Below are 27,680 nucleotides of genomic sequence, written 5' to 3'. Positions count from 1 at the left end.
TCTTTCCCCACTTTTAAGATTGATGAAGAGTTGGTAACAAATTCTGGGAAATTCTTAATTTTGGATCGAATGCTGCCAGAACTAAAAACCAGAGGTCATAAGGTATGGTACTTTTGATTGGATTTTTGGTTGTTTAATTATTCTTCATTAATCAGTATAGATACTAAGATATATTTAAATTTCAGGTGCTGCTTTTTTCACAAATGACAAGAATGTTGGACATTTTGATAGATTACTGTCACTTTAGAAATTTCAACTTCAGCAGGCTTGATGGATCCATGTCTTATTCAGAGAGAGAAAAAAATGTAAGACTGCTTATGTCATACATACTTAATTCTTTTTTGTAACTCCTGTCTTGATTTCTGAAGTAATGTTCAAAATTGACCTAGGGACTTCCCTGGCAGTCCAGTTGTTAAGACTCTGCACTTCCACTGCAGGGGGCACAGGTTCAATTGGGGAACTAAGATCCCACATCGCGCATGGCACGGCCCAAAAAAAAAAAAGGGACCTACATCCTAGGGCCTCTGGTTTATTGCCACAACTTAGGCAATAGGCATGATCATGATTTTTTTGTTTTATGGGAGTTGAGTCTGATAATTTTATCTCTTTCCACCAAATTGGTCATTTTCAACTTTATGGCTGCTGTGGCTTTCAGTATTTATTTATCCCACATCAAAAGTCCTGTGGATGGGGGCTTCCCTGGTGGCACAGTGGTTGAGAGTCCGCCTGCTGATGCAGGGGACACGGGTTCGTGCCCCGGTCCGGGAAGATCCCGCATGCCGCGGAGCGGCTGGGCCCGTGAGCCATGGCTGCTGAGCCTGCGCGTACGGAGGCTGTGCTCTGCAACAGGAGAGGCCACAACAGTGAGAGGCCCGCGTACCGCAAAAAAAAAAAAAAAAAAAAAAAAAAAAGTCTTGTGGATGCTTAAGAGCTCACACCCAGCTTGAAGAATGCTGGCTTATTATATCCCTTGGGACACCACTGCCCTCCCCTTTCCTTTGCTGGTAAACAAACGGTTATAAGATAAGCTGCTTAATATGCAGCTCTATATCCACATTCCAGGCAAGAACAGTTTCTTTCTTTCTTAATTCCTTATGTTTACATCCCTTTTGCTTTTAGATGCACAGCTTCAACACAGATCCAGATGTGTTTATCTTTTTAGTGAGTACACGAGCTGGTGGTCTGGGCATTAATTTGACTGCAGCAGATACTGTTATCATTTATGATAGTGATTGGGTAAGTTGGAAGTGTAGCAATATACTGATTATATTTCCATTCTGAACTTTTAATCTTTCATTGTACACTTTGTAATTTCATTTTTCTGTTTTGAAAAGGTATCCACTTTAAGATGAAAATCATTTCTTTGTCAAGTGTCCAGTGTGTAATGACTTGAACCTACTTTATCATTGAAGTCACTCTAGCAGTCTAAATTGAGTTAAGGCACTTAAACAGTACCTTAACTCAATTTTAATCAGAATCTTTTTAAACAAAGATTCTGATTGGATCATGCTTATTGACTTTACCCACATAATATGAGTTTAAATAATTTTAACCTTAAGCTGTTAAATGTTATTTTTCTTTTTAACTTTAAGAACCCCCAGTCTGATCTTCAGGCCCAGGATAGATGTCATAGAATTGGTCAGACAAAGCCAGTTGTTGTATATCGTCTTGTTACAGCAAATACTATTGATCAGAAAATTGTGGAAAGAGCAGCTGCTAAAAGAAAACTGGAAAAGTTGATCATCCACAAAAGTAAATAACATTTTGTAGTACTTTCTCGCTTAAGTTGTCTGTTGTCTGTTGTGAATTTTTGTTATTGTTGTTACTTTCTTTATAAAAGAAATAGGGGCTTCCCTGGTGGCGCAGTGGTTGAGAGTCTGCCTGCCGATGCAGGGGACATGGGTTCGTGCCCCAGTCTGGGAAGATCCTGCATGCCGCGGAGCAGCTGGGCCAGTGAGCCATGGCCGCTGAGCCTGCGCGTCCAGAGCCTGTGCTCCACAACCGGAGAGGCCACAACAGTGAGAGGCCCGCGTACTGCAAAAAAAAAAAAGAAAAGAAGGAAAAGAAATCAGTGCAGGATTTAAATAGGCAGTGGGGAATTTGGAGCTGTGAAGACCTAAGCTGGGTTGGTGTGACCATAGACATAATGAAAAATACTAGTGTCTAAAATGAGGAGCAATGGGGCAGTGAAGAGTATCAAGTATACTTTTAAAGTGCCATATCTTAAACTGTCATGGAGATTGACCTGATGTTACTGATTATTCTTTTTTTCATTAAAGAAACTTTTTATTGAAGTATAGTTGATTTCTAATATTATATTAGTTTCAGGTGTACAACATAGTGATTCACAATTTTTATAGCTTATACTCCATTTAAAGTTATTAAAAAATAATGATTGTATTTTTATAAAGTCATTATCTGTGCTGTACAATATCTCCTTATTGCTTATTTATTTTATACATAGCAGTTTATATCTCTTAATCCTCTGCCCCTACCTTGCCCCCACTTCTCCCCACTAACCACTAATTTTTTTCCTATATCTCTGAGTCTGTTTTGTTATTCATCTGTTTTATTTTTTAGATTCCACATATAATTGATAACATACAGTATTTGTCTTTCTCTGTCTGACTTACTTCACTAAGCATAATCTCTAGGTTCATGCACGTTTCAAATGGCAGAATTTCATTCTTATTTATGACGAATAATATTCCATTTTGTATTTTTCTTTAACCATTCATCTTTACCCATTCATCTGTTGATGGACACTTAGGTTGTTTCCATATCTTGGCTATTGTAAATAATGCTGCTGTGAACATTGGGATGCAAGTATCTTTTCAAATTATTATTTTTGTTTTCTTTGGATATATACCCAGGAGTGGAATTGCTGGATCATATGGTAGTTCTATTTTTAGTTTTTTTGAGGAACCTTCGTACTGTTTTCCCACCATTCCTACCAACAGCATACTAGGGTTCCCTTTTCTCCACATCGTTGCCAACGTTTGTTATTTGTAGACTTTTTGATGATAGCCATTCTGACACGTGTGAAGTGATATCTCATTGTGGTTTTGATTTGTATTTCTCTGATGGATGGCGATACTGAGCATCTTTTCATGTGCCTGTTGGCCGTGTATAGATGTTCTTTGGAAAAATGTCTATTCAGGTCTGCCAGTTTTTTAATCAGTTGTTTAGGGTTTTTGATATTGAGTTGTATGAGCTGTTTATAATATTTTGGGTATTAAGCCCTTATCAGACATAGAGTTTGCAAATATTTTCTCCCATTCAGTACGTTGCCTTCTCATTTTATTGATGGTTTCCTTACTGTACAAAACATTTATGTCTGACTAGGTTACATTTGTTTATTTTTTTTGCTTTTGTTTCCCTTGCCTGAGGAGACAGATCTAAAAAATACTGCTAGGATCAATGTCAAAGAATATATTGCCTGTAGTTTCTTGTAGGAGTTTTATGGTTTCAGGTCTTAGTTTAGGTCTTTAATTCATTTTGAGTTTATTTTTGTTTATGGTGTGAGAAAATGTGCTAGTTTCATTCTTTTATATGTAGCTATCTAGTTTTTTGAAGAGACTGTCTTGTCTTCATTGTATGTTTTGCCTATTTTTCATAGATTATTTGAACATAAGTGCTGTGGGTTTATTTCTGTGCTCTCTATTCTGTTCCATTGATCTATGTGTGTGTGTTTATGCAAGTACCATGCTGTTTTGATTACTGTAGCTTTGTAGCATAGTCTGAAGTCAGGGAGCGTGATTCCTCCAGCTTTGGTCTTTTTTCTCAAGATTGCTTTTGTTTTGGAGAGGTCTTTTGTGGTTCCATACAAATGTTGGGATTACTTGTCCAGTTTTGTGAAAAATGCCATGGGTATTTTGGTAGAGATTGCATGAAATCTGTAGATTGCTTTGGGTAGTATGGACATTTTAACAATATTAATTCTTCCAATGCTTCTTTCACCTCCTTAGTTAAGTTTACTCTTAGATATTTCATTCTTGATGGGATTGTTTTTTTACTTCTGCTTTCTGATAGTTAATTATTAGTGTATAGAAATGCAACAGATTTCTGTATATTAATCTTGTATCCTGCAACTTTGCTGAATTCATTTATTAGCTCTAACAGTTTTTTGTGGAGACTTTAGTTTTTTTCTTGATATAGTATTGTGTCATCTGCAAATAGTGATAGTTGTACTTCTTCCCTTCCAATTTGGATGCCTTTTATTTCTTTTTCTTGTCTGATTGCTGAGGCTGGAACTTCGATACTGTGTCAATAGAAGTGACGAGAGTAGCCATCCTTGTCTTGCTCCTGATTTTCTAGGAAAAGCTTTCAGCTTTTCACTGTTGAGTATGATGTTATTGTTAATGTCTATCCTTTTTTTAAAATAAATTTATTTATTTTATTTATTTATTTTTGGCTGCGTTGGGTCTTAGTTGCTGCGTGTGGGCTTTCTCTAGTTGCGGCAAGCAAGGGCTACTCTTTGTTGAGGTGCACAGGCTTCTCAATGCGGTGGCTTCTCTTGTTGCGGAGCACAGGCTCTAGGCGCGGGCTTCAGTAGTTGTGGCTCGCGGGCTCTAGAGCACAGGCTCAGTAGTTGTGGCGTATGGGCTTAGTTGCTCCGCGGCATGTGGGATCTTCCCAGACCAGGGCTCAAATCAGTGTCCCTTGCATTGGCAGGTGGATTCTTAGCCACTGCGCCATCAGGGAAGCCACTACTATTTATTCTTTTTTTTTTTTTTTTTTTTGTGGTATGCGGGCCTCTCACTACTGTGGCCTCTGCCATTGCGGAGCACAGGCTCCGGATGCACAGGCTCAGTGGCCACGGCTCACGAGCCCAGCCGCTCCACAGCATCTTCCCGGACCAGGGCACGAACCCGTGTCCCCTGCATCGGCAGGCGGACTCTCAACCACTGCGCCACCAGGGAAGCCCTACTGTTTATTCTTGATAAGAGATTTGTGTGCCAAAATGCTTTAAGAAAACTTCCAAGCCTCTTCTTGCAAGTAAAATATATTAAATATTAGAATATTAAAGGTATATTGAAGTAGTGCTACAATAAAATCTGTTTACTTTGTTGAACGTACTATTTCAAAAATATTTGACTCCAGTATGCCCTTTTCATAGTTTCAATAATAGAATATTAAAAACACAATATTTTTTTTTTTAATCTAGAAAAGATTTTGAGGATAGAGAAAGTGAAGTGGGTGAGGCATTGGCATTTTATGTTCTGTTCCCTGGTATTCCTTGGAGTTCTGCTTTTATTTATTCAATATAAAATTCTGTTTGGATAAATGGCTTGATGGCTGCCTTAAGAAATAAGTTTTGAAGCCTAGAAAAATCATAATGTTGAAAATTGCTATCAATTTATTTTATGCTACTTTTCTACTTGCAAATACCTTCTCCAGTATATCTGATTTTGAGGGAAATTGTGGATTAGGCTTTAGACCTCTTTGATTTGATGGAGCATTCAGATTGCAGTTAGAATTTCCATTGGAGGAAAAAGGAACTTGGTCCTAATAAGATGTTGTGCAAATTAAAATTTTTTCACCTGTGCTGCTTTTAGCGATTTGAATTATGAAATAAATTCTGTTTTGTTTTGAATTTAGTTTAAATTAGGTACAGTTTATAGTTTTACTTCCCCAAGTTTTACTTTTACTAATTTTAGAGATTAATCTCAGAGAACAATTTGAAAGGAATTTTTAAAATGCTGACAGTGTTTTATTGAGGTGTTATATACATACAGTAAAATTCCCAGCTAAGTGTACAGCTTGATGCCTATAACAAGTGTATATACTCGATTAATTATTATCCAGATCGAGGTAGTGAACATTTCCAACATCCGAGAAAGTTTCCCTTTCTAGTCATTTCTGAGGCTCCCTTGCTCCTCACTAGAAGGCAACCACTATTCCAATTTTTGTCATATAGGTTAGTTTTTCCTTTAACTTCATACCTGGATTCATTTGTATGTATTCTTTTTTTGCCTAGCTACTTAATATTCGACATAATATTTTGAGATTCATATATGTTGTGTGTGTTAGAAGTTTGCGATTTAAACAAAAAAATTGCTGAGTAATTCATCCATTCTTTTGTTGATGTTTGAATTGTTTACAGATTTTGGTTCTTATGCATAAGCTCCTCTTATACAAATATTTATGGTCATATGTATGTATTTGTTCTTGGTCTTAGAGTGTGTGTATGTTTAGCTACAGAAAACTACCAAACTTTTCCCCAACCATTTTACACTCCCACCAACAAAGTATGATTAATTGCAGTCGCTTTTCTTTTTTTACCAACACTTGGTTTGTCTGTCCTTTTTAATGTAAGGCATTCTGATTGGTTTGTAATGTATTGTATTTTGGCTTTAAAGGCAATTTTGAGTGTTTTGAATTTCTTGAAAATTTTTTCTAGATCATTTCAAAGGTGGTCAATCTGGATTAAATCAATCTAAGAACTTTTTAGACCCTAAGGAATTAATGGAATTATTAAAATCTAGAGATTATGAAAGGTAAGATTATTTTAATTTTAGAAAAATATAATGCATAGTTTTGATTTATCATATAGATGTGAATATCTTCTTTCCTTACAGGGAAGTAAAAGGATCAAGAGAGAAGGTCATTAGTGATAAAGATCTGGAGTTGTTGTTAGATCGAAGTGATCTCCTTGGTAAGTATCTCTCATGGTTTTACTTATTATTTTTACAGAAACTTTGAAACATATACATAAGTAGAGAGAATAGTATAATATACCTCTGTGGATAATTCATTCTGCCATTAATAGTTTACAACATTTAGCCAATTTTATTTCATTGCCATTTTCTTTAGTCAGAGTGTTAAACTCATGACATTTTACCCATAGCCACTTTCTTAGGCATCTTTTACTGAGAAGAACATGTTTTTAAACATAGTCACTATGTCATTATTACATTTAAGAGAGTTGGTCCTGAAACCTTAGTATCAGCTAATACCCAGTTCATATCCAGATTTCTCCAGTTGTCTCAAATCTTTTTACAGTTTGAATCAGGATCCAAATTTCATTGTTTGCTATATCTCTTTTCTTCTATATCACCCTCCTCACTTTTGTTTTTCCATGCCATCGATTTGTTGGAAAAACTGGGTTATTTGTCCAGTAAAATGACCTGCATTCCGGAATTCGCCGACTCCTCCCCCCCTTACCCATTGTTCTTTTTTTTTTTAGTAAATTTTTAAATTTTTATTTATTTTTGGCTGCATTGGGTCTTTGTTGCTGTGCACGGGCTTTCTCTAGTTGCAGCGAGCAAGTGCTACTCTTTGTTGCGGAGCACAGGCTCTAGGCGCTCAGGCTTAGTAGTTGTGGCTCGTGGGTTCTAGAGTGCAGGCTCAGTAGTTGTGGTGCACAGGCTTACTTGCTCTGCGGCATGTGGGATCTTCCCAGGCCAGGGCTTGAACCCGCGTCCCCTGCGTTGGCAGGCGGATTCTTAACCACTGCGCCACCAACGAAGTCCAGGAAAAGGATTCTTTTTTTTTTTTTTGCGGTACACGGGCCTCTCACTGTTGTGGCCTCTCTCGTTGCGGAGCACAGGCTCCGGACGCACAGGCTCAGCAGACATGGCTCACAGGCCCAGCCGCTCCGCAGCATGAGGGATCCTCCCGGACCGGGGCACGAACCTGCGTCCCCTGTATCGGCAGCATCGGCAGGCGGACTCTCAACCACTGCGCCACCAGGGAGGCCCCAGGAAAAGGATTCTTAAACAGGATACAAAACTCTCAAACTAAATGAAGAGATGAATAGATTTTATTAATTTAAAGACTTCTGTAAAAACAAACAATACCGTAAACAGATAAGAGATAAACTACAAATATTTGCAGCACACAGCGGCACACAGGAAATGTTTATCGTATATAAATAAGTAAATATCAACAAGAAAACTGGACAGCTTAAGAGCAGACGATTACCAGGAGAGAAAGAAACAGCCAGCGAACATAAAAAGATGCTTCAATCTCCCTAGGAATCAGAGAATGCAAATTAAAACCAGTAGTGCTTTCATTCCAATAGCTATCATATTGACAAAAATGCAAAAGATAGATTTCATATTAGCTATGGGAGTGTATAAAGATATATTTTCATGATGTTTTGCTTTCCTGCTTTTAAACTAACCATAATCGGGCTTTTTAAAAAATATCTCTGAGAACATAATTCAGATTGGTGTTGTTTATTGCTATGTATCAGTATATTTTAAATACAGCAGAAGTGATTTTGATTAGCAAACTGCTGTTTCAGTTTGTTTGTTCCCTGGAGGCCAGTTCTAGTTTTTAATAAGAGGAGTGTACTTTCTTTCTAAAGTGGCCCACATTTCTGTGGATTTTAAAATTTTGGACAAATGACTCACTTCTCATAAAAACATAGTGGACCTCTCTTTTAAGATTTCTTTTTAAGTTCTTATACTTAAAAAAAAAAACAAACTTGTTTATATATTTTTCTCTTAGATCAAATGAATGCCTCAGGACCAATTAAAGAGAAGATGGGGATTTTCAAGATACTAGAAAATTCTGAAGATTCCAGTCCCGAATGTTTGTTTTAAACTGGAGCTAAAAGAATGTCTTTAAAAAGTTCTTGTTTACATCTGGTGATCTGTATTGGTGTTAAAATCCAGATTTTTCACTCTACTTCTTTGATTATATCAGTTTACGTAATATAACTTGTACCATTGCATACGTTTCTGAGCCTTATTAAGAGCAAAGACATATTCATAGTAAGTTTCAGTTAATTTTTCGGACTCGATAGTACTCCTGGGTATAGGCTGTTGTGTCCTTAACCACTGCCAGATTTATACAGTCTTCCTGTGGAAGTTTAATGTCTTTCCCCCACCCTCCTTTTTAGCAATACAGTTCATGAGTTTTTGGTACTTCAGTTATGGAGTAGGCTTTGGATGGGGGAAAGATTGGGATTATACTGTCTATTGTTGAAATAAGAAATGGTTTGATTTTTTAGGGTCTCTTTCTATAAAATAGTTTGCCAAATAAATGTTTGTTATAAGATGATCTCATCAGATTATTTTTTCAGATAAATAATGGCTCAGGTGAAATACTAGCAAACGTCTTGACTGGCATTGTGATTCAACATTATGGTAACTCTTGTTTCATTCATTAGTACTATACACATATGTCATATAAAGATTTCAACTGGACCTTGGATCAATGCAGAGAAGGCTCTGGAAGAAATTATAGGTTCTTGACAAAAGACCAGAAATTGGAAGTGGCAGTGTACCATGCAAAACAAGAACAGAACAAGAGAAAAGGGACCCTGAAAATTTATAGCAGGGAGGGGTTAAAATAAGACTTAGGAATATAAGTAACACAAGATCCATAACAGAGGAGCAAAATGGGAACCATTTAGGCCCTGTATGTATATGAAAACTGAATGCTCCCTGAACCATACATTTTTGTGGAGGTTGTTATTCTTGCTGCCATGTATATTCAAATGTAGATGAGATTCTCTCTGCCTTAGGGTAATGGAACCTAGGACTCAGAAGAAAAACTATTTTAAGAGAATATTCAGCCAAAGGAAAGAATAGACTACAGAGTGGATTTTTTCAAAGTGGAAATGTTTACCAGTCGCTGACAAATCATCATCGTAACCTTAGTTGGTTGCTTAGTAGTCATACTAAGTTTTTCTAATCCATTCTCTTACATTGAGCTCAAATGATTATTTCATGGGTTTATTTCTGTCCTTAACATTTCTAATACCTCCTCCCTCTGGGCTTGCTCCCTGTCCACACAGAGAAAATAAAAATGATCAGAAAAGAACTTGCCACCACTGCATCTGTAAACCTACCAGCATCTGTGCCCATGTATTGTTTACTTTTATGGATATAGTCTGTCCTAGCTAGAGCCAACAGAAAGGCCCCATTTCTTGTTTTACAGCAAACTCCTTGAAACAAGTCTATATTCACTGACTTGTTTCGCTTCCATTTTTTTCCTAAACCCATTCCAGTCAGATTTTTAAAGTCTCCAGTGACCTCTACGACCTCATTTACTTGATCTTTCAGCAGCATTTCACATAGTTGTTTCATTTCCACTAAACCATTTCTTTAGTTTGCTAGGTTTTCAGCAAACACATTTGCCTGGTTCTTCCTACTTCTGGTTCTTTCTCAATCTCCTTTGCTGTTTCTTTCTTACGTCTTTGACTCCTTAACATTAGAATCTCCCAAGTGGGCTCCCTTGATGGTCTTGTTGCTTTAAATGCCAACTATGTATTAAATTAAATGCCAACTATGTGGTATGACTCAGGTTTATATCTCCAGCAAGAATCTTTCTCCTGAACTCACTTCCAACTGCCTACTTGATATTTTTACTTGGTTGCCTGATAAACGATCCCAAATCTGAACTGTATGAACTTGTTCTCCAGCCTCTTAAGACTGTTACCAACCATGCAGTTATTTTTCAACTTCTGAAATCTTGTGTTGTCATCTCCTGTGTTTTCTGGGAGTTTAATGACTCTTTCATCCTTTGTTACTTTAGTTTCCAGATTTTAGTTTAAGGGGCAAGAGGAACAGATGTATTCACTCCATGATATTGAAACAAATACTCCCTGCTTCATCTGTGTAAAAAGGTATTCTCAGACCAGGATTTGTCTTCCCTCACTTTGTCAAATTGCCAAGAAAAATACTTCATTAGCTTTACTATTCGGTGAGTCATTCTTCTGTATTACAAGGCAGTTCCTGAATGTACTGAGAGGTATAGTGAAAGTGGTACTTGAACATTTCCAGGCAAATATGTTTGATGGAATCTTTCACTGATGTCTTAGCAATTGTATTTGATTTTTTAGTCTTAGAACTTTGAAGTAATACTTTATGAAAAGCCTGAAATGCACTAACGTTTATATTCAAAACATTAAGTAAGTGTTTCTGGTTTTAAATTCTATACTCTTACTTCCTAAGATTATTTTGGTTTTGAGTTTTTTAAGTTAATGGTACTTAAGTTTTTATGATTCTATTTGCTGTATTCAGTACATCTTCACAAATAACATACTATGTATTAATACTTTATCATTGATTATGGTTATAAAAATCAAGCCCAAGGAATCATATTTATGAGTAAAATTAAAGATATCTTTTGGTCTTTATTTCTTTGGAATCACTTATTGTTATCACTTGGTTTACAACCATTGCTACATTCAGAGAATAGGTAACTTGTCGAAATCTAGTGAAGCTTGTCTTTCCATTATATACATTTTACGTCTCTAACTTAGGTAATGATTTTAACTCTAAACAGGTTTGATTAAAAGTTGAAATGACGTGTGTGTGTGTGTGTGTGTGTGTGTGCGTGTGCGTGTGTGTGTGTGTGTGTGTGTGTGCGCGCGCGCACGCGGTACGCGGGCCTCTCACTGTTGTGGCCTCTGCCGTTGCGGAGCACAGGCTCCGGACGCATAGGCTCAGCGGCCATGGCTCACGGGCCCAGCTGCTCCGCGGCATGTGGGATCTTCCCGTACCAGGGCACGAACCCGCGTCCCCTGCATTGGCAGGCAGACTCTCAACCACTGCGCCACCAGGGAAGCCCTGAAATGACTTTTAAAGTGAATTATAAAAACAAATTTTTACATTTTTATTTCTGGCTTAGAGGTGGCAAACTAAGCTTAAAATACAACATGTTGTAATGTAGTCTATGGTGCATATCTAGGACATGAGTTTGACAACAGCACCAAGCAGATGGCAGCCAGATGCAACAAAAATACTGTCTCTCTTAGGTGTTACTTGGTACCAATATAATTGGAAAGTATGAGCACTCACAGGAAGCTGTACTTGATTGTATAGTAGTTGGTCATTCATGTGATCTATAGTGTACTTGTTATACATTTTGTTTAGATCTGATTGAAATGAATACACATTTTAAAACTCAAATTCCTGAGCTATGTCCAGAGGTTCCAGTGGAGAAGCGCAGCCCTAAAGGATAAATTAATTTGTCCATAATTTTTCCTGATCTCCCTTTCACAAATCTGTCTCCTCCAGTCAGATCAATTTACAGATCAGCCCCCAAGTCACATCTCTGGGTCTTTTTTTATTTCTTCCTGAGTCTTAACTACTTTTTAGATTCCTCTATATTATTAACTGTTTGCTTAAATGTCACCACCTGAAGAGGTCTTTGATAGTAGGGGGATTGTGTGAGCCGTTCCTCTTCTCTAAAGTATTTCAGGATGTTTATAAAATAATGTGTGCCTGCTTTTTCATTTTCAGTGCTCACCACCACCCCCTGCACCTATACAATTAAGGTGCTCAGATGAACATTTCATTTCTTCTTAGCTTTAAAAAGTTATTTAAAGAAATACAAAAATAGCACAGTTATTATAGAAACATAGCAAATTTCATTTTCACTTTTTATTGAGATATAACATCTCAGTAAAGAAATCTTATACTCAGTTTGGTGTATCCACTGTGTAATTTACCATCCAGATTAAATGGGGGTGTTTCTTTAAAGAAGGCTTTCTGCCCTCCTAGTTAATAACCCTACCCTAAGGTAACCAGTCTTCTAATTTTCGTCACCACAGTCTAATTCTACATAGCAAAATCTATGACGGGTATGCAAATTAGTGAGGTTTGGGAACCGTTAACCAAAAAACATTTCTCAGTACCAATGAAAACCTCTGGTGAGAACAGATCAATTATATAGTTATCTTACCCCTCTTTTCTCTTGCTCTCTGTACAATTTATTACTGGATTTTTGAATAAGGATTTTAGCTGCTGCCACCACCACCAATACTAAGCGTATTTCTTGAAAGATATGAAGTGAATCTCATCTTATCGTTTCATCAAAATGAGATCTCTGACCTGACTACCTTGTGCTGGGGAAACAGGCATGGACTCATTTGGGAGCATTGGGTGCAGGAGGCTTTCCTTTACCCTATTTATCTCACCACCAAGGTTATACCTGCTGTGTTCCTACCTTTTTCTCCACCTTCCAATGAATTCTCTTTATACCAGTACTAGGGTGTATGACAAGTGATAATAGAATATTATACTACTTGGTACAAGACAGGTTTAATATTTTCATGGGAGAGAATGGAAGCTTAAGTTCTGCATGGACCTGAAGATAGGTACCAGTGATGCCAGAGGTAATCCTAAAAATTAATAATTGATCAACTCATTACTTACTGTTTGGACTTGTTCCGTCACATTCCTCACTCAGACGTGTGAGTGGTTGGCTCCTTGGCATTCAGGTGTCAGCTTGCATTTCACTTCAGAATGAATGTCCCTGATCCTCCCCCCAAAGGACCACACTTGCCAATCTGTCAGCCTCTCATCATCTCCACAAGGTTGGGTACTTTATCTGTTTTGTTGACTACATAAGAGAGCATGTTGGAAACATGAAGTAGGAATAAAGTTAGAATCATCCAGTGAACACACTGGATAAAGAAATACTGTTCCCTAGAATTAAAGCAAGATGAAAGACCTCAGATTAGATTATCAAGCACTAAACAGAAAAGATAAGGAAAACTATACTCCCGGATTCATTATAGATAAAATAACATCAAATGCAAAGAGAGTCTTCTAAAACCAGATCACTCACAAAGGAACAAAGATCAGGTGGACAGCAGATGTGTTATTTTAACAGTAAAAATAAGACTTAAAAATTTCAATGTGTTGAAAAAAAATCCCAACCTAGAATCACATCTGTTTAAATGTGAGGGAACAGTGAAGGTATTTCAAGGCATACAAGTTTTGCCATGCAAAAAAGTAAAGTGAAACCAGCCTAACATAGAATCCACATTTCTGACATGGCTCGTTAGTACCTCACTGAGGATCACCCTAATTCAGTAAGTACTTCAAAATGTAGCCCATTAAAAAGATTTTTTTTATTGAAGTATAGTTGATTTATCAAAACAACAATCAAAAAGTGGGCAGAAGATCTAAATAGACATTTCTCCAAAGAAGACACAGATGGCCAACAGGCACATGAAAAAGTGCTCAACATCGCTAATTAGAGAAATGCAAATCAAAACTATAATGTATCACCTCCAGTCAGAATCATCAAAAAGTCTACAAATAATAAATGCTGGAGACGGTGTAGAGAAAAGGGAACCCTCCTACATTGTTGATGGGAATGTAAATTGGTACAACCACTATGGAGAACAGTATGGAGTTTCCTTAAAAAACTAAAAGAACTACCATATGATCCTGCAATCCCACTCCTGGACATATATCCAGTGAAAGCTATAACTTGAAAAGATAAATGCACCCCTATGTTCATAGCAGTACTATTTATAATAGCCAATACCTAAATGTCCATGGACAGATGAATGGATAAAGAAGATACACACAATGGAATACTACTCAGTCATAAAAAAGAACAAAATGATGCCAGTTGCAGCAACGTGGGTGGTCCTAGAGATTATACCAAAAGAAGTAAGCCAGAGAAAGACAAATCATATGATATCATGTATGTGGCATCTAAAATACAGTACAAATGAACCTATCTATGAAACAAACAGACTCACAGACATAGAGAACAGACTTGTGGTTGCCAAGGGGAAGGGGGTTGGGGAGGGATGAAGTGGGAGGTTGGGATCAGCAGATGTAAGTTAATATATACAGAATGGATACACAACAAGGTCCTACTGTGTAGCACAGAGAACTATATTCAGTATCCTATAATAAACCATAATGGAAAATATTAAAAAAAGGAATGTATATATATGTATAACTGAATCACTTTGGTGTACAGCAGAAATTAACACATTGTAAATCAACTATACTTCAATTTAAAAAATTAAAAAACCAAACAAACATAGCCTTCACCCCTTATGTGGTGCAGATCTTGGTTTTTATTTCTCATGGGTGACCTTTTTCTCCATACCCAAGGTCCTACCTGGACTGACAGTGAACGTCTTCACTTTCCTACATTGGTGGATAGAATTCTTTTAATCCTTTTTTTAATAGAATGAAGCAGTCTTGTGAACATCCAGGTCTTATGTAGTTGTTTCAAAACTTAATGCCCCATTTTGAGGCAATAATTCTGTTCTGTCCTTGGGCTTATGAGTCAATTCTGTATTCCACTCTTTATCTTTTGGGTTCTGGCACCTGAATATTTGCCTTTCTTTCCTTTGAGTTTGTATAAAAGTATTTTTGTAATATTTTATGCAGCATTTATATGTGTTTATAGTTGGTGGGGAGCCATTCATGTCAGCTCTGTCTACCATGTTTCTTTGGATTTATCTTTATATTCTTATTTTATGATTGTTGAAGTTGAATAGTTAGTGAATTTATTTCTTGTAATTCAGTGATTACATGCAAAGCTATACAATTTATATATTGATAAATACTGGGCATTTAATGAGATTTACTTGCAAATAGTTGGGATTTTACTTTTAGAATCTTTTCACACCTTAATTATTATTTAAGATGTTTTAAAATATTTTGAACAGTACTGTCACATGGTGGGTGGATTTTTTTTGGTTAGACTTTAAAAAATGAATTCTGATTTCATTGCATTGGGATCAGTGAATGTTGCTAGAATAACAGTGTTGCTTTTGGTGGTCGATTAAGATAGTCTTTGTGGCCTAGTAAGTAGTTAATTTTTGAGAGAGCTTTGCTAGCAGCTTTATCCTGGAGCACATGTAAGGTCAGCTGCACCAAAAGCTTTCAAGTTTGGCTTAGCTGTTCCATTCTTAAATGAGGAGGTTGACTGTCTATGCCCTATAAATTCTGCCTAACTATCCCCATTCTACTTGCATCACATCTAATTTCCCATCAGCCAAAGAGAGTCACTGGGGCAAGCCCAGAATCATAGTTGGGGGGCACTGTAAAGTTATATGGCAAAGGTATGGGTACAGGGACTGATGAGGCATTTATGCAAACCACCACTGAGAATTCTTTCTTACTTTCAAACACAAGTAAATACAAAACCAGTTGGAGACAGTTGAAATTGTTTTTGGAAGCCTTGTGATATTTAGTTAGTTCTGCCCAGTCTTCAAAGCTTAGTTCAAATACCATTAATTTTTCTTGATTCCATTAAATTTTCTTGATTCTCACAACAAGGTATTTTCATCCCTTTCAGATTTCTACAGATCCTTCTACCTTTTTTAGGACACTCATTATTCAGTACCTTATAACTCTCCGAGAATATGCATTTTATTCTTGACTAGAGAATAATATCCCGAGGACCACTTTCTTTTTTTCCTGAAAAATTTCCTTAATTCCTAATCCAGACCCTGGTGTGCAGTAACTGTCCAATAAATATTTACTGAATAAACACAAGAATGAGCAAATGGAAGAAAGATTAAGCAAACCTTCAGAGAGGGTTTTGGGACATAAGAAAATCCCTTAAATCCCGTGAGAAGTCCTTGTAAGTTCTAATTATAATTCTTTTCTTCCTATAAGGAAAATGCTAAATTTCCAGTAATGTTAGTTTAAAACTGGCCTTATTTGAAGTGTTTCTTTAAAGAGAAACAGACACAAATCACACCCAGACTTCCCAGTGGCAATTTATTTCTCCTAAAAAGGTAGAATTCCATACTGTATATAAATGCATATGATGTTTGAATTATGAAGCTAATCTCATAGTAACTAGGTAGAGTTCTGAAACCAAAGGGTTCTTCAATTGCTTGTAAAGATAATCCTAAAATCCTTTAAAGTCTGGTGTTTGCAAAGAGCCAATTTCATCATTCAAAAGTGTCTACTTCTATGAAGTTCTAGAAGAGCTAAAACTAATGTGCTAGAAACCAGAGCAGTGGTTGCTTCTGAGGATGGGGATTGCCTGGAAACGGGGTGAGGGAACTTTCCAGGGGAATGGAATTATTCTACATCTTGATAGTGTGTGGTTTACTCAGGTGTTGGTGTTTATCAAAACTGACTATATTGTATACTTAACTCTTATCAGAAGGCCCCAGTGTCCCCAAATGAGCAAGATGTTAAAGGCCGTTTCCAAAAGGAAAGGTGTTTCAAGTACCTGAAAATAAACCTTTTCTCGTGCCCATTCTGATTTAGACCGACCATGTGTTTATACTTGCCCTTTCAAGGCATAGCTGGGCTTTATGCTTTGCGTTATGATTACAATATTAATCTTGATAAAGATGATTTCTGATGACAAATAATAAAATATTTAAGACAAGACTGGTAAATGCATGTGCAGAAACTCTCCAGTCTTTAAAAAATCAAACCATTCTTTCCAAATAACTTTTTTCCCACTTCTTTCTAAACTAATACATGTTCTATGTTGATAGTGTCAAAACATCAGATACTTTTAAGAAAGAAAAGAAAGAAAAGGAAAAATCACTTATTTCACCACCCAGCCACTACTGTTAAAAACCTGGGGGCTAATTCCTTCCCACACTTTTCTATGTGAACATATATGTGTTTACATGTTTTCTTTCAAATGGAAGTTCTCTGTATGTTCTTTTCAACATGCCTTTTTAGCTTGATACATACTGAACATTTTGCGGCCAAGACTGTTCCTGACTGAGTAGAAAAGGGGTGAAGCCAGACTGGGAAGTGGCGGGAAGGGAGTGAAGACACAAGGACTGGCCCTGAGGCATCTCACCATCACTCTGCCCCTCCTTGTCACCGTCTGCTCTGCAGAGAGGGCTGTGCCTCCTGGGATGGGCGCCTGCAGTGCTGCTTGTCAGAGAAGGAAAAAGGCAACCTTCTTTCAGGTAATCCTGGCTGCACTGACCACAGGAAGCAAAAGGGAGCATGTGCAGAGGGGGATCTGCTTGCCCACAGTGTATTTTCAGCCAGCTTGGAAATACTTAAACCCTTTGTCAGGGAGATATGAAGCAGAGTTTTGAGTTACATGCTGTTATAATCATCTAAAGGGCAATGTTTGTTTGTTTTAACCAGCAAATTGCATGTTACCCTACTTCAGAAAAATTTTGTCAGAAGCCAGCTTGTAGACAAAGAAAAAATGCTATAGTGACCGTTTAACGATAATGCCAGCTATCATGTGTGTATAGTGCTACCACGCGCCAGGCCCTGTTCCAAGACCTTTACCTACACTAAATCTTTCAATATAAATCGTTACAAGGCCATCTGTTAGGGACACCTCCCTGTCAGAGTTCAAGTGACCAATCCAGTATGCTTTTTTTTCCTTTAAAAATTAAAGCTTATCAAATAACAGCAGAACTATTCTCTAACAGCTGCTTTTATTCTTATGTATTTTAGGGAAAGATCATATAGGTTGGTGCCATCTTTTGCCAGATTTCTACTGTTATCAATTGCTTCCTGGGTTTTTTTCTACTTTTTTCTCTGTGAATCTGTCCTCAGCTCTTCCTGCTTTAAAATAAGTTGCCTTGGAGCTTGCATAACCTGTTAACTCTGTGTTTAGGCCTCCAGCTCAGCCACTGAATGGCTCCACCGATCAGTGTGGCTTCTGACGTGTCCGTGAGCCCTTTCATCTTTCACTTGACAATGAATGGAAAAAGTTTCCTTGGTGGCTCCAGTCTTTCCAAAGAATATAAAAATTCCGCTGCAGACTTAGAATCACAGTGTTTCAGTTGAGAAGGAACTTTATTTAGGGATTAGCTAACTCAAAGATTTCCTGTTATTGATAGTAGTGGCCTAGTAAATACAAACTTGTTTTTGATTATGACCATCTCATTCCATAAACAAACTCTTATTTGCCACAAGGACGTGCCATGAAATTGAAAGAGGATCTCTCAACGTGCAAGCTGGCGGACAATCTCAGAGTTTCGCCCTGAAATTTGTACTAAAAATGGTTATATGTGGCAATATACGAAAAGACCACAAGGTGGCATAATTTCCCCAATTAAAACTGACCTTCCCGGTTCTATTTCAGTCTTTATATTTTACAAGGTTAAGGTTTCCATTTTACTTATTTTATTTTGCCTGCTGAAAAAGGGAAAGAACAACAATTCACTAACTCCTGTATCTGTAACAGCAAGGGAGATTTCTAAGTTATTTCTTTATGTTTTAAAGTAGAATCTTCTTTTTCTAATTATAAAAGTAACAATTTCAGAAAATTTGGAAAACACAGAAATCATGTTCCTTATCTCTTTCTATGTGCACAATTAAAAGCACACACATATTTACACTCTCAGGATCACATTGTATATAAAACCTAGCAAATTGTTTTTCCTGGTAAGAATATAAGATTTACAATTTATATCTATAATTATTTTCCAAGAATATTATTGAGTACATACTAAATTATTTTACAATATACATGGATCATTATTTTTTTAAAGTAATCGTCTGTTATTGGATAAGTGTTGGATATATAGCGCTGTCTCCTATATAGGTCTTTGTAAGTCTCTGATTTGCTTCTTGGGATACATTTCTATAAGTCTGAAGGTGTGAACATTTTCTAGGCTTTTGATAAATATTGTCTAGGAATGATTTGCCCATTTTAACAACATTTACCCATTTACCTAGCACTGTGTGTGTGTTAATTTGTTCAACCAATTTTGTTAAATCTGGAGTTGTAAATATATGTAAGGCTTTTAATGCATATTGTCTAGGAATGATTTGTGTATATATCTATACCTCCACAAAATTAGAACAGCACTTACCTACTTGAACCAAGTAGTGTGCTTATGTATTCATTTATTCATTCATTCATTTTTAAATTTTTTCAGTTCATTTGTATGTGGTTGTGTGTGTGCATTTTCTTGTCATGTCAATATGTTTCTTACTGAAAGTGATAGTAAAAAAAAAAAAAGTGTTTAAAACCCTGATCATATGGTTACTGAGTACCAAAATTCCTTCCAGAGTTCTGTTACATATTATTCCTCTGTTCAGGGACCCTAGAGAACAAGAAGTCTCCTGGCTTCATTTTACTGATAAGGAAACTAAAGCTAGAGAAGAAAGCAATCTTCCCAAAGATGACAGGGCAGAAGCCAGACTCAGAACCAAGATCTCTTGGCTTCCTATACTGAATCCTTTCCATTCTACATAAATTTTTACATAAATGAGCCAGGCATCTACCAAGGGGTGTCTCTGATTAGGTTAGTGATCAAGACAGGAACTAGGAGAGTAAAGAGAATGAATGAAGACAATTGGAAATATTGGGGCCTCATATAAAGTGGTGAGGACACACCCCTTCTAAAATTATTGATGTTAAAAATTTAAAAACAAGATTTCTGTGGCTAGTAAGGAGTTTATAACATTGATCTAAGGCCTTTTTATGGAATAACCAAGCAGTTCCCCACAAGGGCTGAAATTCTATGACATTTATTGAATGTCCATGTTCACTGCAGCATTATTTACAATAGCCAAGATATGGAAACAACCTAAATGTCCACTTAAGGATGAATGGATAAAGAAAATGTGGTCTATGTATGCAAGAGATTAGTATTTGGCCATAAAAAAAGAATGAAATCTTGCCATTTGCAACAACATGGATGGACCCTGAGGGTATTATGCTAAGTGAAATAAGTCAGAGAAGGACAAGTGCCATATAATCTCATTTATATGTGGAATCTAAAACAGAAAACAACAAAAAAACCCCAAACAACTAAACTCCTGGATACAGAGAACAGTTTGGTGGTTACCAGAGGTGGGGGCTCAGGTAGGGCAAAATGTGTGAAGTGGTCAAAGAGTACAAAGCTTAAGTTATAAAATAACAAAGTCATGGGGATGTACTGTACAGCATGGTGACTATACATGCCGCGGAGAAACTAAGCCCGTGCTCTACCGCTACTGAGGCCTGCGCGCCTAGAGCCCGTGCTCCGCAACAAGAGAAGCCCCCACTCGCCGCAGCTAGAGAAAGCCCACACGCAGCAACGAAGACCCAACGCAGCCAAAAATAAAATTATTTTTTAAAATAATAATAATACTGTATTGCATATCTGAAAGCTGCTAAGAGAGTAAGTCTTTAAGTTTTCATTATGGGGAAAAAAATTCTGTAACTATGTATGGGGACGGATGTTAACTAGACTTATTGTTGTGATCATTTTGCAATACATACAAATACCAAATCATTATGTTGTACAGCGAAAACTAATATAATGTTGTATGTCAACATACCTAAAAAATACAATATAGAAACATAATTTCTTTTTTATTGAGGTGAAATTTAGCAACAGGGAATTGTACATATCTTAACTGTACAATTTGATGAGTTTTGATCAATGCTAACACCCATGTAACAACGATTCGATCAAAATATAGAACATTATCATTACCCCTGTAACTCCCCTTATGTCCGATCCAGTCCATCAATGTCCATAATTGTCCTAAAACAATACTTTTCTATTTCTATAGATTAATTTTTCCCTTCCTTGAAATTCATATACCTGTGTGTAATAACATAGTTTGCCAGTTTCATGGCAGCAAGGGGCAGTACCTACACCCTGGAGCCTGCTGAAATTATTCAAACAGCTAATCTTAAGCTTACTAATCATACCTACCCTGTCTCGCTCATTCCTTCCCACTAAAACCAGGATAAAGGCTTTCGCCCATGCTTTCCCTTCACCCCCCTTCTGCCTCCTGACCAACCAGGGAGCGTCCACATGTGGCCCCACCTGGTGTGCTGTGCCTCCTGTATCTAGCGAGCTGTGGGCAACAATTTCTTCCTTCATGACAGCCATTTCTGTGTCTGCGTGTCTTACCATACCTGATTAAAACAAATCCCAGGTACGTTTTATTTTTTTATTTTTATTTTAATTGTTTTAGTGAAACAAGTAAAGTGTTTATTAGGAGGGAAAAATCAGGTACACTTTAATGTAAGTAGTTTTTACAAACAAATTCAGGTTTTCTACCTATAAATTCATATCTTTTGTGAAGAAGGAAAATTTTACTTCTTCTTTTTCAATGTTCTTTTCTGTTTTCTTTTTTTTTTTTTTTTTTTTGCCATACTTCTCTTACTAAATCCACTATCTAACGTTGAGTAGAGGTGATGAGTGCTTGCCTTGTTCTCCCTAGTGTGGGGAAATGTTTCCATGTTTCACTGATAAAGACGGTGCTAACTCAAGACTCCTTACAGATGTACTTTATCAATGGAGGAGCTTTCCCTCTATTCCGATTTTGCTGGGGGTTTTTTCCATAATGATGGTAATGATTTTCTTCCAAATTTCCCCAAATCTATTGAGGTGAATTTTTGTTTTATCTTTTTTACTTAGTTAACAAGAGTGGACTTAAAATTTGTGTTTTATTTTAAAGGTTATATTGCAGTGTCTGTGGCTCTGGACCAGACTCAGGGCTGTTGATTGTAGCATGGGACTGGCCTGGGCCTGAGACTCAAGACACTTTGCCCAAATATCTGAGACTTCAGTTGTGTGCTCTGCTTCCATACCCGTCCACGTGCCAGTCCTGGGGATACACCTGACTCTGTGTCAGCCCTGCTACTGGGCAGAGCTGCCTCCATACCACGTCCTCCAGTACCAAGGCCCCCACCCAAGCTCTTGGGGCAAGATCCCACTGAGGACATCAGCACGTGAAGCCTAAAGACACCATTTTGAAGAGGGAATTATATTGGGATAGGTCCATCTTTCCAGTATAATTGAGTTGGGGCAGAGGCAGGAAGTGATAGCCTGAGGCTACCTCCCTCTTCATGAACATCTACAATTAATGCAGTCCCTTCCAGAGCTCCCCACAGCCAGAGGGCACTCGACATGGATGGGTCCAGTCCTGCTGGGCTCCCACTCCACAGACTGCCCTCTCCACTCAGTCACCACACACTAGTCATTTAAAAATTCAACCATAATTTACTGAAACCAAGAAGCAATTTTCAGCTCTTTCTTGTAACACTGGTAGATAGAAACATTAACAGAGAAACGTATTTTTTAATTTCGTGTCTTTGTGGATTAAACTGCTCACAGATATTGTATTGTTTAAACAAAAATGAACTGACTCATCAAAGAAATATCTACTGCTTGTTATTTCTAGATGTACGATATAATGGGAATGACTTAAACTGAATCGATCTTGATACATTAGTATCAGGATGAAAGAAAGTAAAACCACTTGCCAAAAGTGAGCTTTGTATTCTAAAACTAGATACACGCATAGTTCCAAAATATTTTCAGGAAAATAAGAAACTCAGTGACATAAAAGTCTACCAGTGTATTAGGATTTTTACGACTCATGTCATGAGGGAGGCCACAGGTAACACACTTCAAATTTCAGAATGGCAGTGTCCAGGGAAAAAAGCCAGGCCATGGTGGACAAAAAGGCAGACAGAAACCCCTTGGTAGGATATGATTCAGAGGGGTGTCTGTAGGCTTCCTGGGGTGGTGGTGAATATCCTCTTGCCAGGAGCTCTCCCCTTAGACTCACAGTAAACATGGGCTGGGGAACGGAGCTGCAGGGGGAGGTCAGCCTGGCACTCGGGGAGGGTCTGAGGAAAGGGAAGCAGCACCCATGCACAGAGATTGGGGAGCAAATGGTCCTTGCCAAATGCTCCTTTGGGATCATCAGATGTCCAAGGAACCACTTCTAGGAGCTCAAGTTTAATCACAGGGTTTTTCTTTGTCTCAGGTTTGCAACCTCTTCTCTGCAGATGATGAAGTTTCATTCAGTTCCCTCCAAAACTCTCCTGAGGTTTTAGTTCCACGGACAGGCTGCCTCTGTGAAGAAGAAACGATTCTTGCCAGCTTTTTTTTGAGATCTTTGAATTGTTTCCTGTAGGTCTTGAGCTCATCATTTTCATGCATCATTAGGTCATTTGCTTCAGAACTTCCCATTTCTTGCTGCCAAGTTACGGTCTGCCATGACAGGTCATTCTAAGTTGCTCTTCTTGTCTCTGTTGAAGCTCAGTCATTTCGTTTCCTCCGTCCTTAGGATGTTGATCTGCCCATTTGACTGAAGATTCTTCAGTCTGGACGCCTCCATGAGGATCTGTCAGGTGGGCTTTTCCTTCTCTCTTTTAGCCATGTTGGTGTAGGATAGATCGTTCTTGCTATTTTCAATGTTTGAATATGCATTTGACTTTGGAGCATCCCGCAGAGACATGACTGGACTCTACACTCAGGCTCACAGTGGAGACCTTGAGCCTTTTTCGCAGTCGCCCACAGTAGTTTTAATTGTGATTTAGCTTTTTCCACTTTTTTTGATAGAATTGGTTTCATCTCCCAGAGGCTAGATCTTTTTTTTTTTTCCCTCAGGAACAGATATCAACCATTCTTGGTGTGAATAGTGAGGATTTTCTTTCCCCCCATGTTTTATTACAACACATATGATGTTCCTCATCATAGGGTTGAACAAGTCCAGGTCACCAGACTTTTCTGCATTTGCATCCTCTTCCTTCACAGGATGAAACTTGTCAGGAGCATTAAATTTTGCTACAGCTTGTGCTGAACTGCTGACTGGCAGATTCCTTGTTTCCCTGTAGAGAAAGCCGTTCTTTGACTACCTGAAAAATTCTGCCTAAACTCGAGAGCTATGAACACCTGACCCATCCCAGCACACTCCACCGTCTCCCACTGATATCCAGGGACAGCGAGCCTGGGTGTCTCACTGTCAGTGCATTCTGCCAGGAAACTCTTCAGCATTTGCCACAATTGCTCCAGGTCCACATTCCTACTAGGATGTGGTTCCTCCACAGTGGCGCCTGAAGCAGAGTCCCCTATACAGCTACTCCCATGGCCAGCTGGACCACACCACATTGTGGAGATCACCGAGCTGGGTTCTGCCCAGAATCACTCCTGTGACAGGTAACTGGGCAGACCATGCCTGCAGAAGGTTGAGTGAGCAGTACCAAAGCAATGAAAACTCACACACCCTCCACCCTGCCCTTGACATTTTCTTTTCTCTACTTACACTTCTCCCTCTGTGGCCCCAGCAGGCCCATCCAATCCTCTAGGCATGCTGTACCCTCAGCCTGGAAAGATCTTCCTCCCATTGCCAATGTGGGGTCACACCCCTTCTTTAGCAATTGTGTTCACTTGCTCCTATGTCCTCAGTGCTCAGGGCAGGGCCTGACTGGGATTAGGGGCCCAGTACTCCATGCATTTTTGTGAGAGGAATACATGAATGAGCATTTGAATGAATGCAGGAAGGAGAAAGCCATCCTTTGCCATCACTGGAGATTCATACCTCATGTTCTGCTGACCCATCAGGCAGTTAAAACTCTGGTCGATGTAGAAAGAAGGAGTGATACAATTAAAAATGTCAAACAAATGTTAATAACAGATGACCATGTAATGTTAATGAAAATTCACCATTTTGGACTATAAAAGACTAGAGTCCAAAAGGACTATAGTCCTATAAAAGATCCTCAGCTTAAAAAAAATTAAATAGTGTAATGGATTTCCTGTAATCCAATTTCAGGATAATTAAAAACAAAGTGTGAAGTAAATGAAACAACTGCTTGGAGATTTCAGAACTCTCCTAAGTAATCTTTGGATCAGGGACTTCCCTGATCCAGTGGTTAAAACTCTGCGCTTCCACTGCTGTGGACCTGGGTTCAATCCCTGGTCGGGGAACTAAGGTCTCACAAGCCACGTGGCCAAGAAAAACAATCTTTGGATCAAAGAAGGCACCAAAAACAATATTCCACAATACTTTTAAAATCCTAACAACAGATATACCAACAATACGTAGAATAGAGATAATATTATTCAATGAAGAAAATTCATACCATATAATACTTCTGAACACTTAGGACAAACATGTGAAAATGAATCAAACAATGAATAATGTAGCTTAAAAAGCTAGAAATTGAAAAGGAAATACAAAGAAGGCAGAGCAACAAAAATAAGAAGTTTTAGCATAAAGTATTTTAGAGCTCTGAAAATCGGAACACTTGATAGGAAAATATAAGAACTGCTTATAGGGTGGCTATTTTTCTTCTCCCTGAGGATGTCCAGTGCACTCTGTGGACTCCGTAGAAGCTTCCCTCAAGTACAGCTTAAAACTCCACTGGAAAAGTACATACTCCTGTACTAGTGAATATAACAAAAGAGAAACAGATTCACAAACATAGAGAACAAACTAGTGGTTACCAGTGGAGAGGGAAGGGGGAAGGAGTAAGGTAATATAAAGGTACAGGATTAAGAGGTACAAACTATTATGTATAAAATAAGCTACAAGGATATACTGTACAACACAGGGAATACAGCCAATATTTTATAGTAACTATAAATGGAGTATAACCTTTAAAAATTGTGAATCACTGTATTTTATACTTAACATATAATATTGTACATCAACTATACTTCAATAAAAAACTACATATGATGATATCTTTATAGAATATGTCTTTGTATAAGCATTACTATTAGTGATCTAGTAATGTATATAATTCCAGTGACATTTAGATCCTCATGACCACTAAGTGCTGTTTCCTGTTCAGGTCTGCATGTTGCATTGGTTCTGGGCCATGAGTCTGTTCAGTGAAGTCCCTGTCTTCCATCTTCCACTGAATCCACACCTTTTGTTTTGTCAAAATCTCCCTTCCTTGCTGTGCATACTTCATTCCATTATTTCTGACAATGACAGAACAAAGAAAGCAACCAAAGCAGATGTATCTGGAGGTGACTGGGAGGTGGGGGAAGTCATGGTTTCTCAAGCTCTGCCCCCTGAGATTAGCCCTTCCATTAGTTACCTGAGCCAGTTTCACCTCTGCAGTGATGGAGGGGGAGAATCCCTATCTTTTACGTCCTGAGAACCCACGACCGTTTTATCCTTGCAGTCAAGTAACGAACATCTATTTAGTGTGAAACTTGTTATTCTGTAGACATTCACGGGGTGTATGTTCAGAGAAACTAATGTTTTGGGGGTTTGGTTTTGTTTTCCTAAAATTGTTCTTGAGGCAGCTGTGGTGTAAGCCACAGTGTACCACAATGGGCATTAGAGGATATTATTTCAAATCCCAGTTTTGTCATTTATTAGCTGTGTGACACTGGCCGGACCTCCTGTTCTCTGAATTTCCCTTTCCCCATCTGAAAAATAAAAATTAAAAATTTCTTCTTCTAGTGTTTTTTCTGAGGGGAGGGGGAGAGTTTAATGGTAAAATGTGTGTAAATTTACTTAGCTATTTCCTTGATACATGTTTGGACCTTCAAAATGTATGAGTTATGTTAGCTGGTTTATGTTTGGGAAGCTATAATGTTAGTATGGTACTCTAAAATATCTCAAAAGGCTTTCATTTTCAAGGACAAAGTATATTAGTGTTTGATAAAGCATTAAAGGATATACTTTTTTTTTTTTAACATACAAGGTCATAAAGTCCTCAAAGTCATAAATTCTTAACTGGTTACTAATCTGAGAATCCAGAATGTTGAGCAACTTTTTGATCATATCATTTACTTCACTGGTTGTCAACCACCTGGAGTGTTTAAAAAAAATTACCAGTACCTGGGCTCCACCCCAGACCTCTTAAACTGGAATGCCCAGGTGGGGCATTGAAAAAAAGGGCAAGAGCAAAGAACACCATATTTTAATTATCACAAGGCTAAAGTTCCTTCAAAAGAGAAATTAAAGTAGACCTAGCTGATTGTTCAATTTATGAGTCAGAGGCACAAGCTGAATTAGCAGGGACTGTTATAAAAGCTTTAGATTTCAGGTTCACAGCTGTCTGAGTAAGAAGAGAAGGTTCCAGTGGATCCGGCTGTGGTCCTGGTCCTCTGTGTCTCTCTCTCTCCTGTCTGCTTCTCCTCTCTGGAAACAGAGCTCTGGGAAAGGGCAGCTCCCGACTGGCCCCACTCCTCTCCCAATTCTTGGAAATATCCTACAGTTAGACGTTAAGGACATCAGCAAATCCTTAATCAATGTAAGTAGGTTTTATGTTCATCCAGTGGCTTGCAAAGGGAAAGTAAACGA

The 27,680-nt window shown here is 37.9% G+C and overlaps 1 protein-coding gene and 1 pseudogene across 3 annotated transcripts in view; both read left to right on the top strand.

Moving 5' to 3' along the window:
* The window catches only part of HELLS (helicase, lymphoid specific), a 40,755-nt gene extending 29,554 nt beyond the window's left edge, over positions 1–11,201 (top strand). Inside the window, exons 16-22 of one of the 2 annotated variants that reach the window (XM_079899571.1) lie at positions 19–102; positions 186–305; positions 1,120–1,236; positions 1,593–1,752; positions 6,404–6,500; positions 6,582–6,658; positions 8,458–11,201. In XM_079899571.1, coding sequence (XP_079755697.1) covers positions 19–102; positions 186–305; positions 1,120–1,236; positions 1,593–1,752; positions 6,404–6,500; positions 6,582–6,658; positions 8,458–8,552 — 750 coding nt within the window. In that variant the 3' untranslated portion in view covers positions 8,553–11,201. Of the gene's footprint in view, positions 1–18; positions 103–185; positions 306–1,119; positions 1,237–1,592; positions 1,753–6,403; positions 6,501–6,581; positions 6,659–8,457 lie in introns of those variants that run through there. The other variant, XR_013824205.1, reaches the window with a different exon arrangement.
* Positions 11,202–24,586: 13,385 nt separating this feature from the next.
* Positions 24,587–27,680, top strand: part of LOC307175455 (cytochrome P450 2C18-like) — a 42,166-nt pseudogene continuing 39,072 nt past the window's right edge. The window contains exons 1-2 of the transcript in view: positions 24,587–24,599; positions 27,445–27,634. The product of the transcript in view is annotated as a cytochrome P450 2C18-like (transcript). The remainder of the gene's footprint in view (positions 24,600–27,444; positions 27,635–27,680) is intronic.

The sequence above is a fragment of the Stenella coeruleoalba genome (genome assembly GCF_951394435.1).
Source record: "Stenella coeruleoalba genome assembly, chromosome: 16".
Lineage (NCBI taxonomy): Eukaryota > Metazoa > Chordata > Mammalia > Artiodactyla > Delphinidae > Stenella > Stenella coeruleoalba.
The sequence above is the reverse complement of the archived record's forward strand: the minus strand, read 5'-3'. Positions and strand labels throughout refer to the sequence as shown.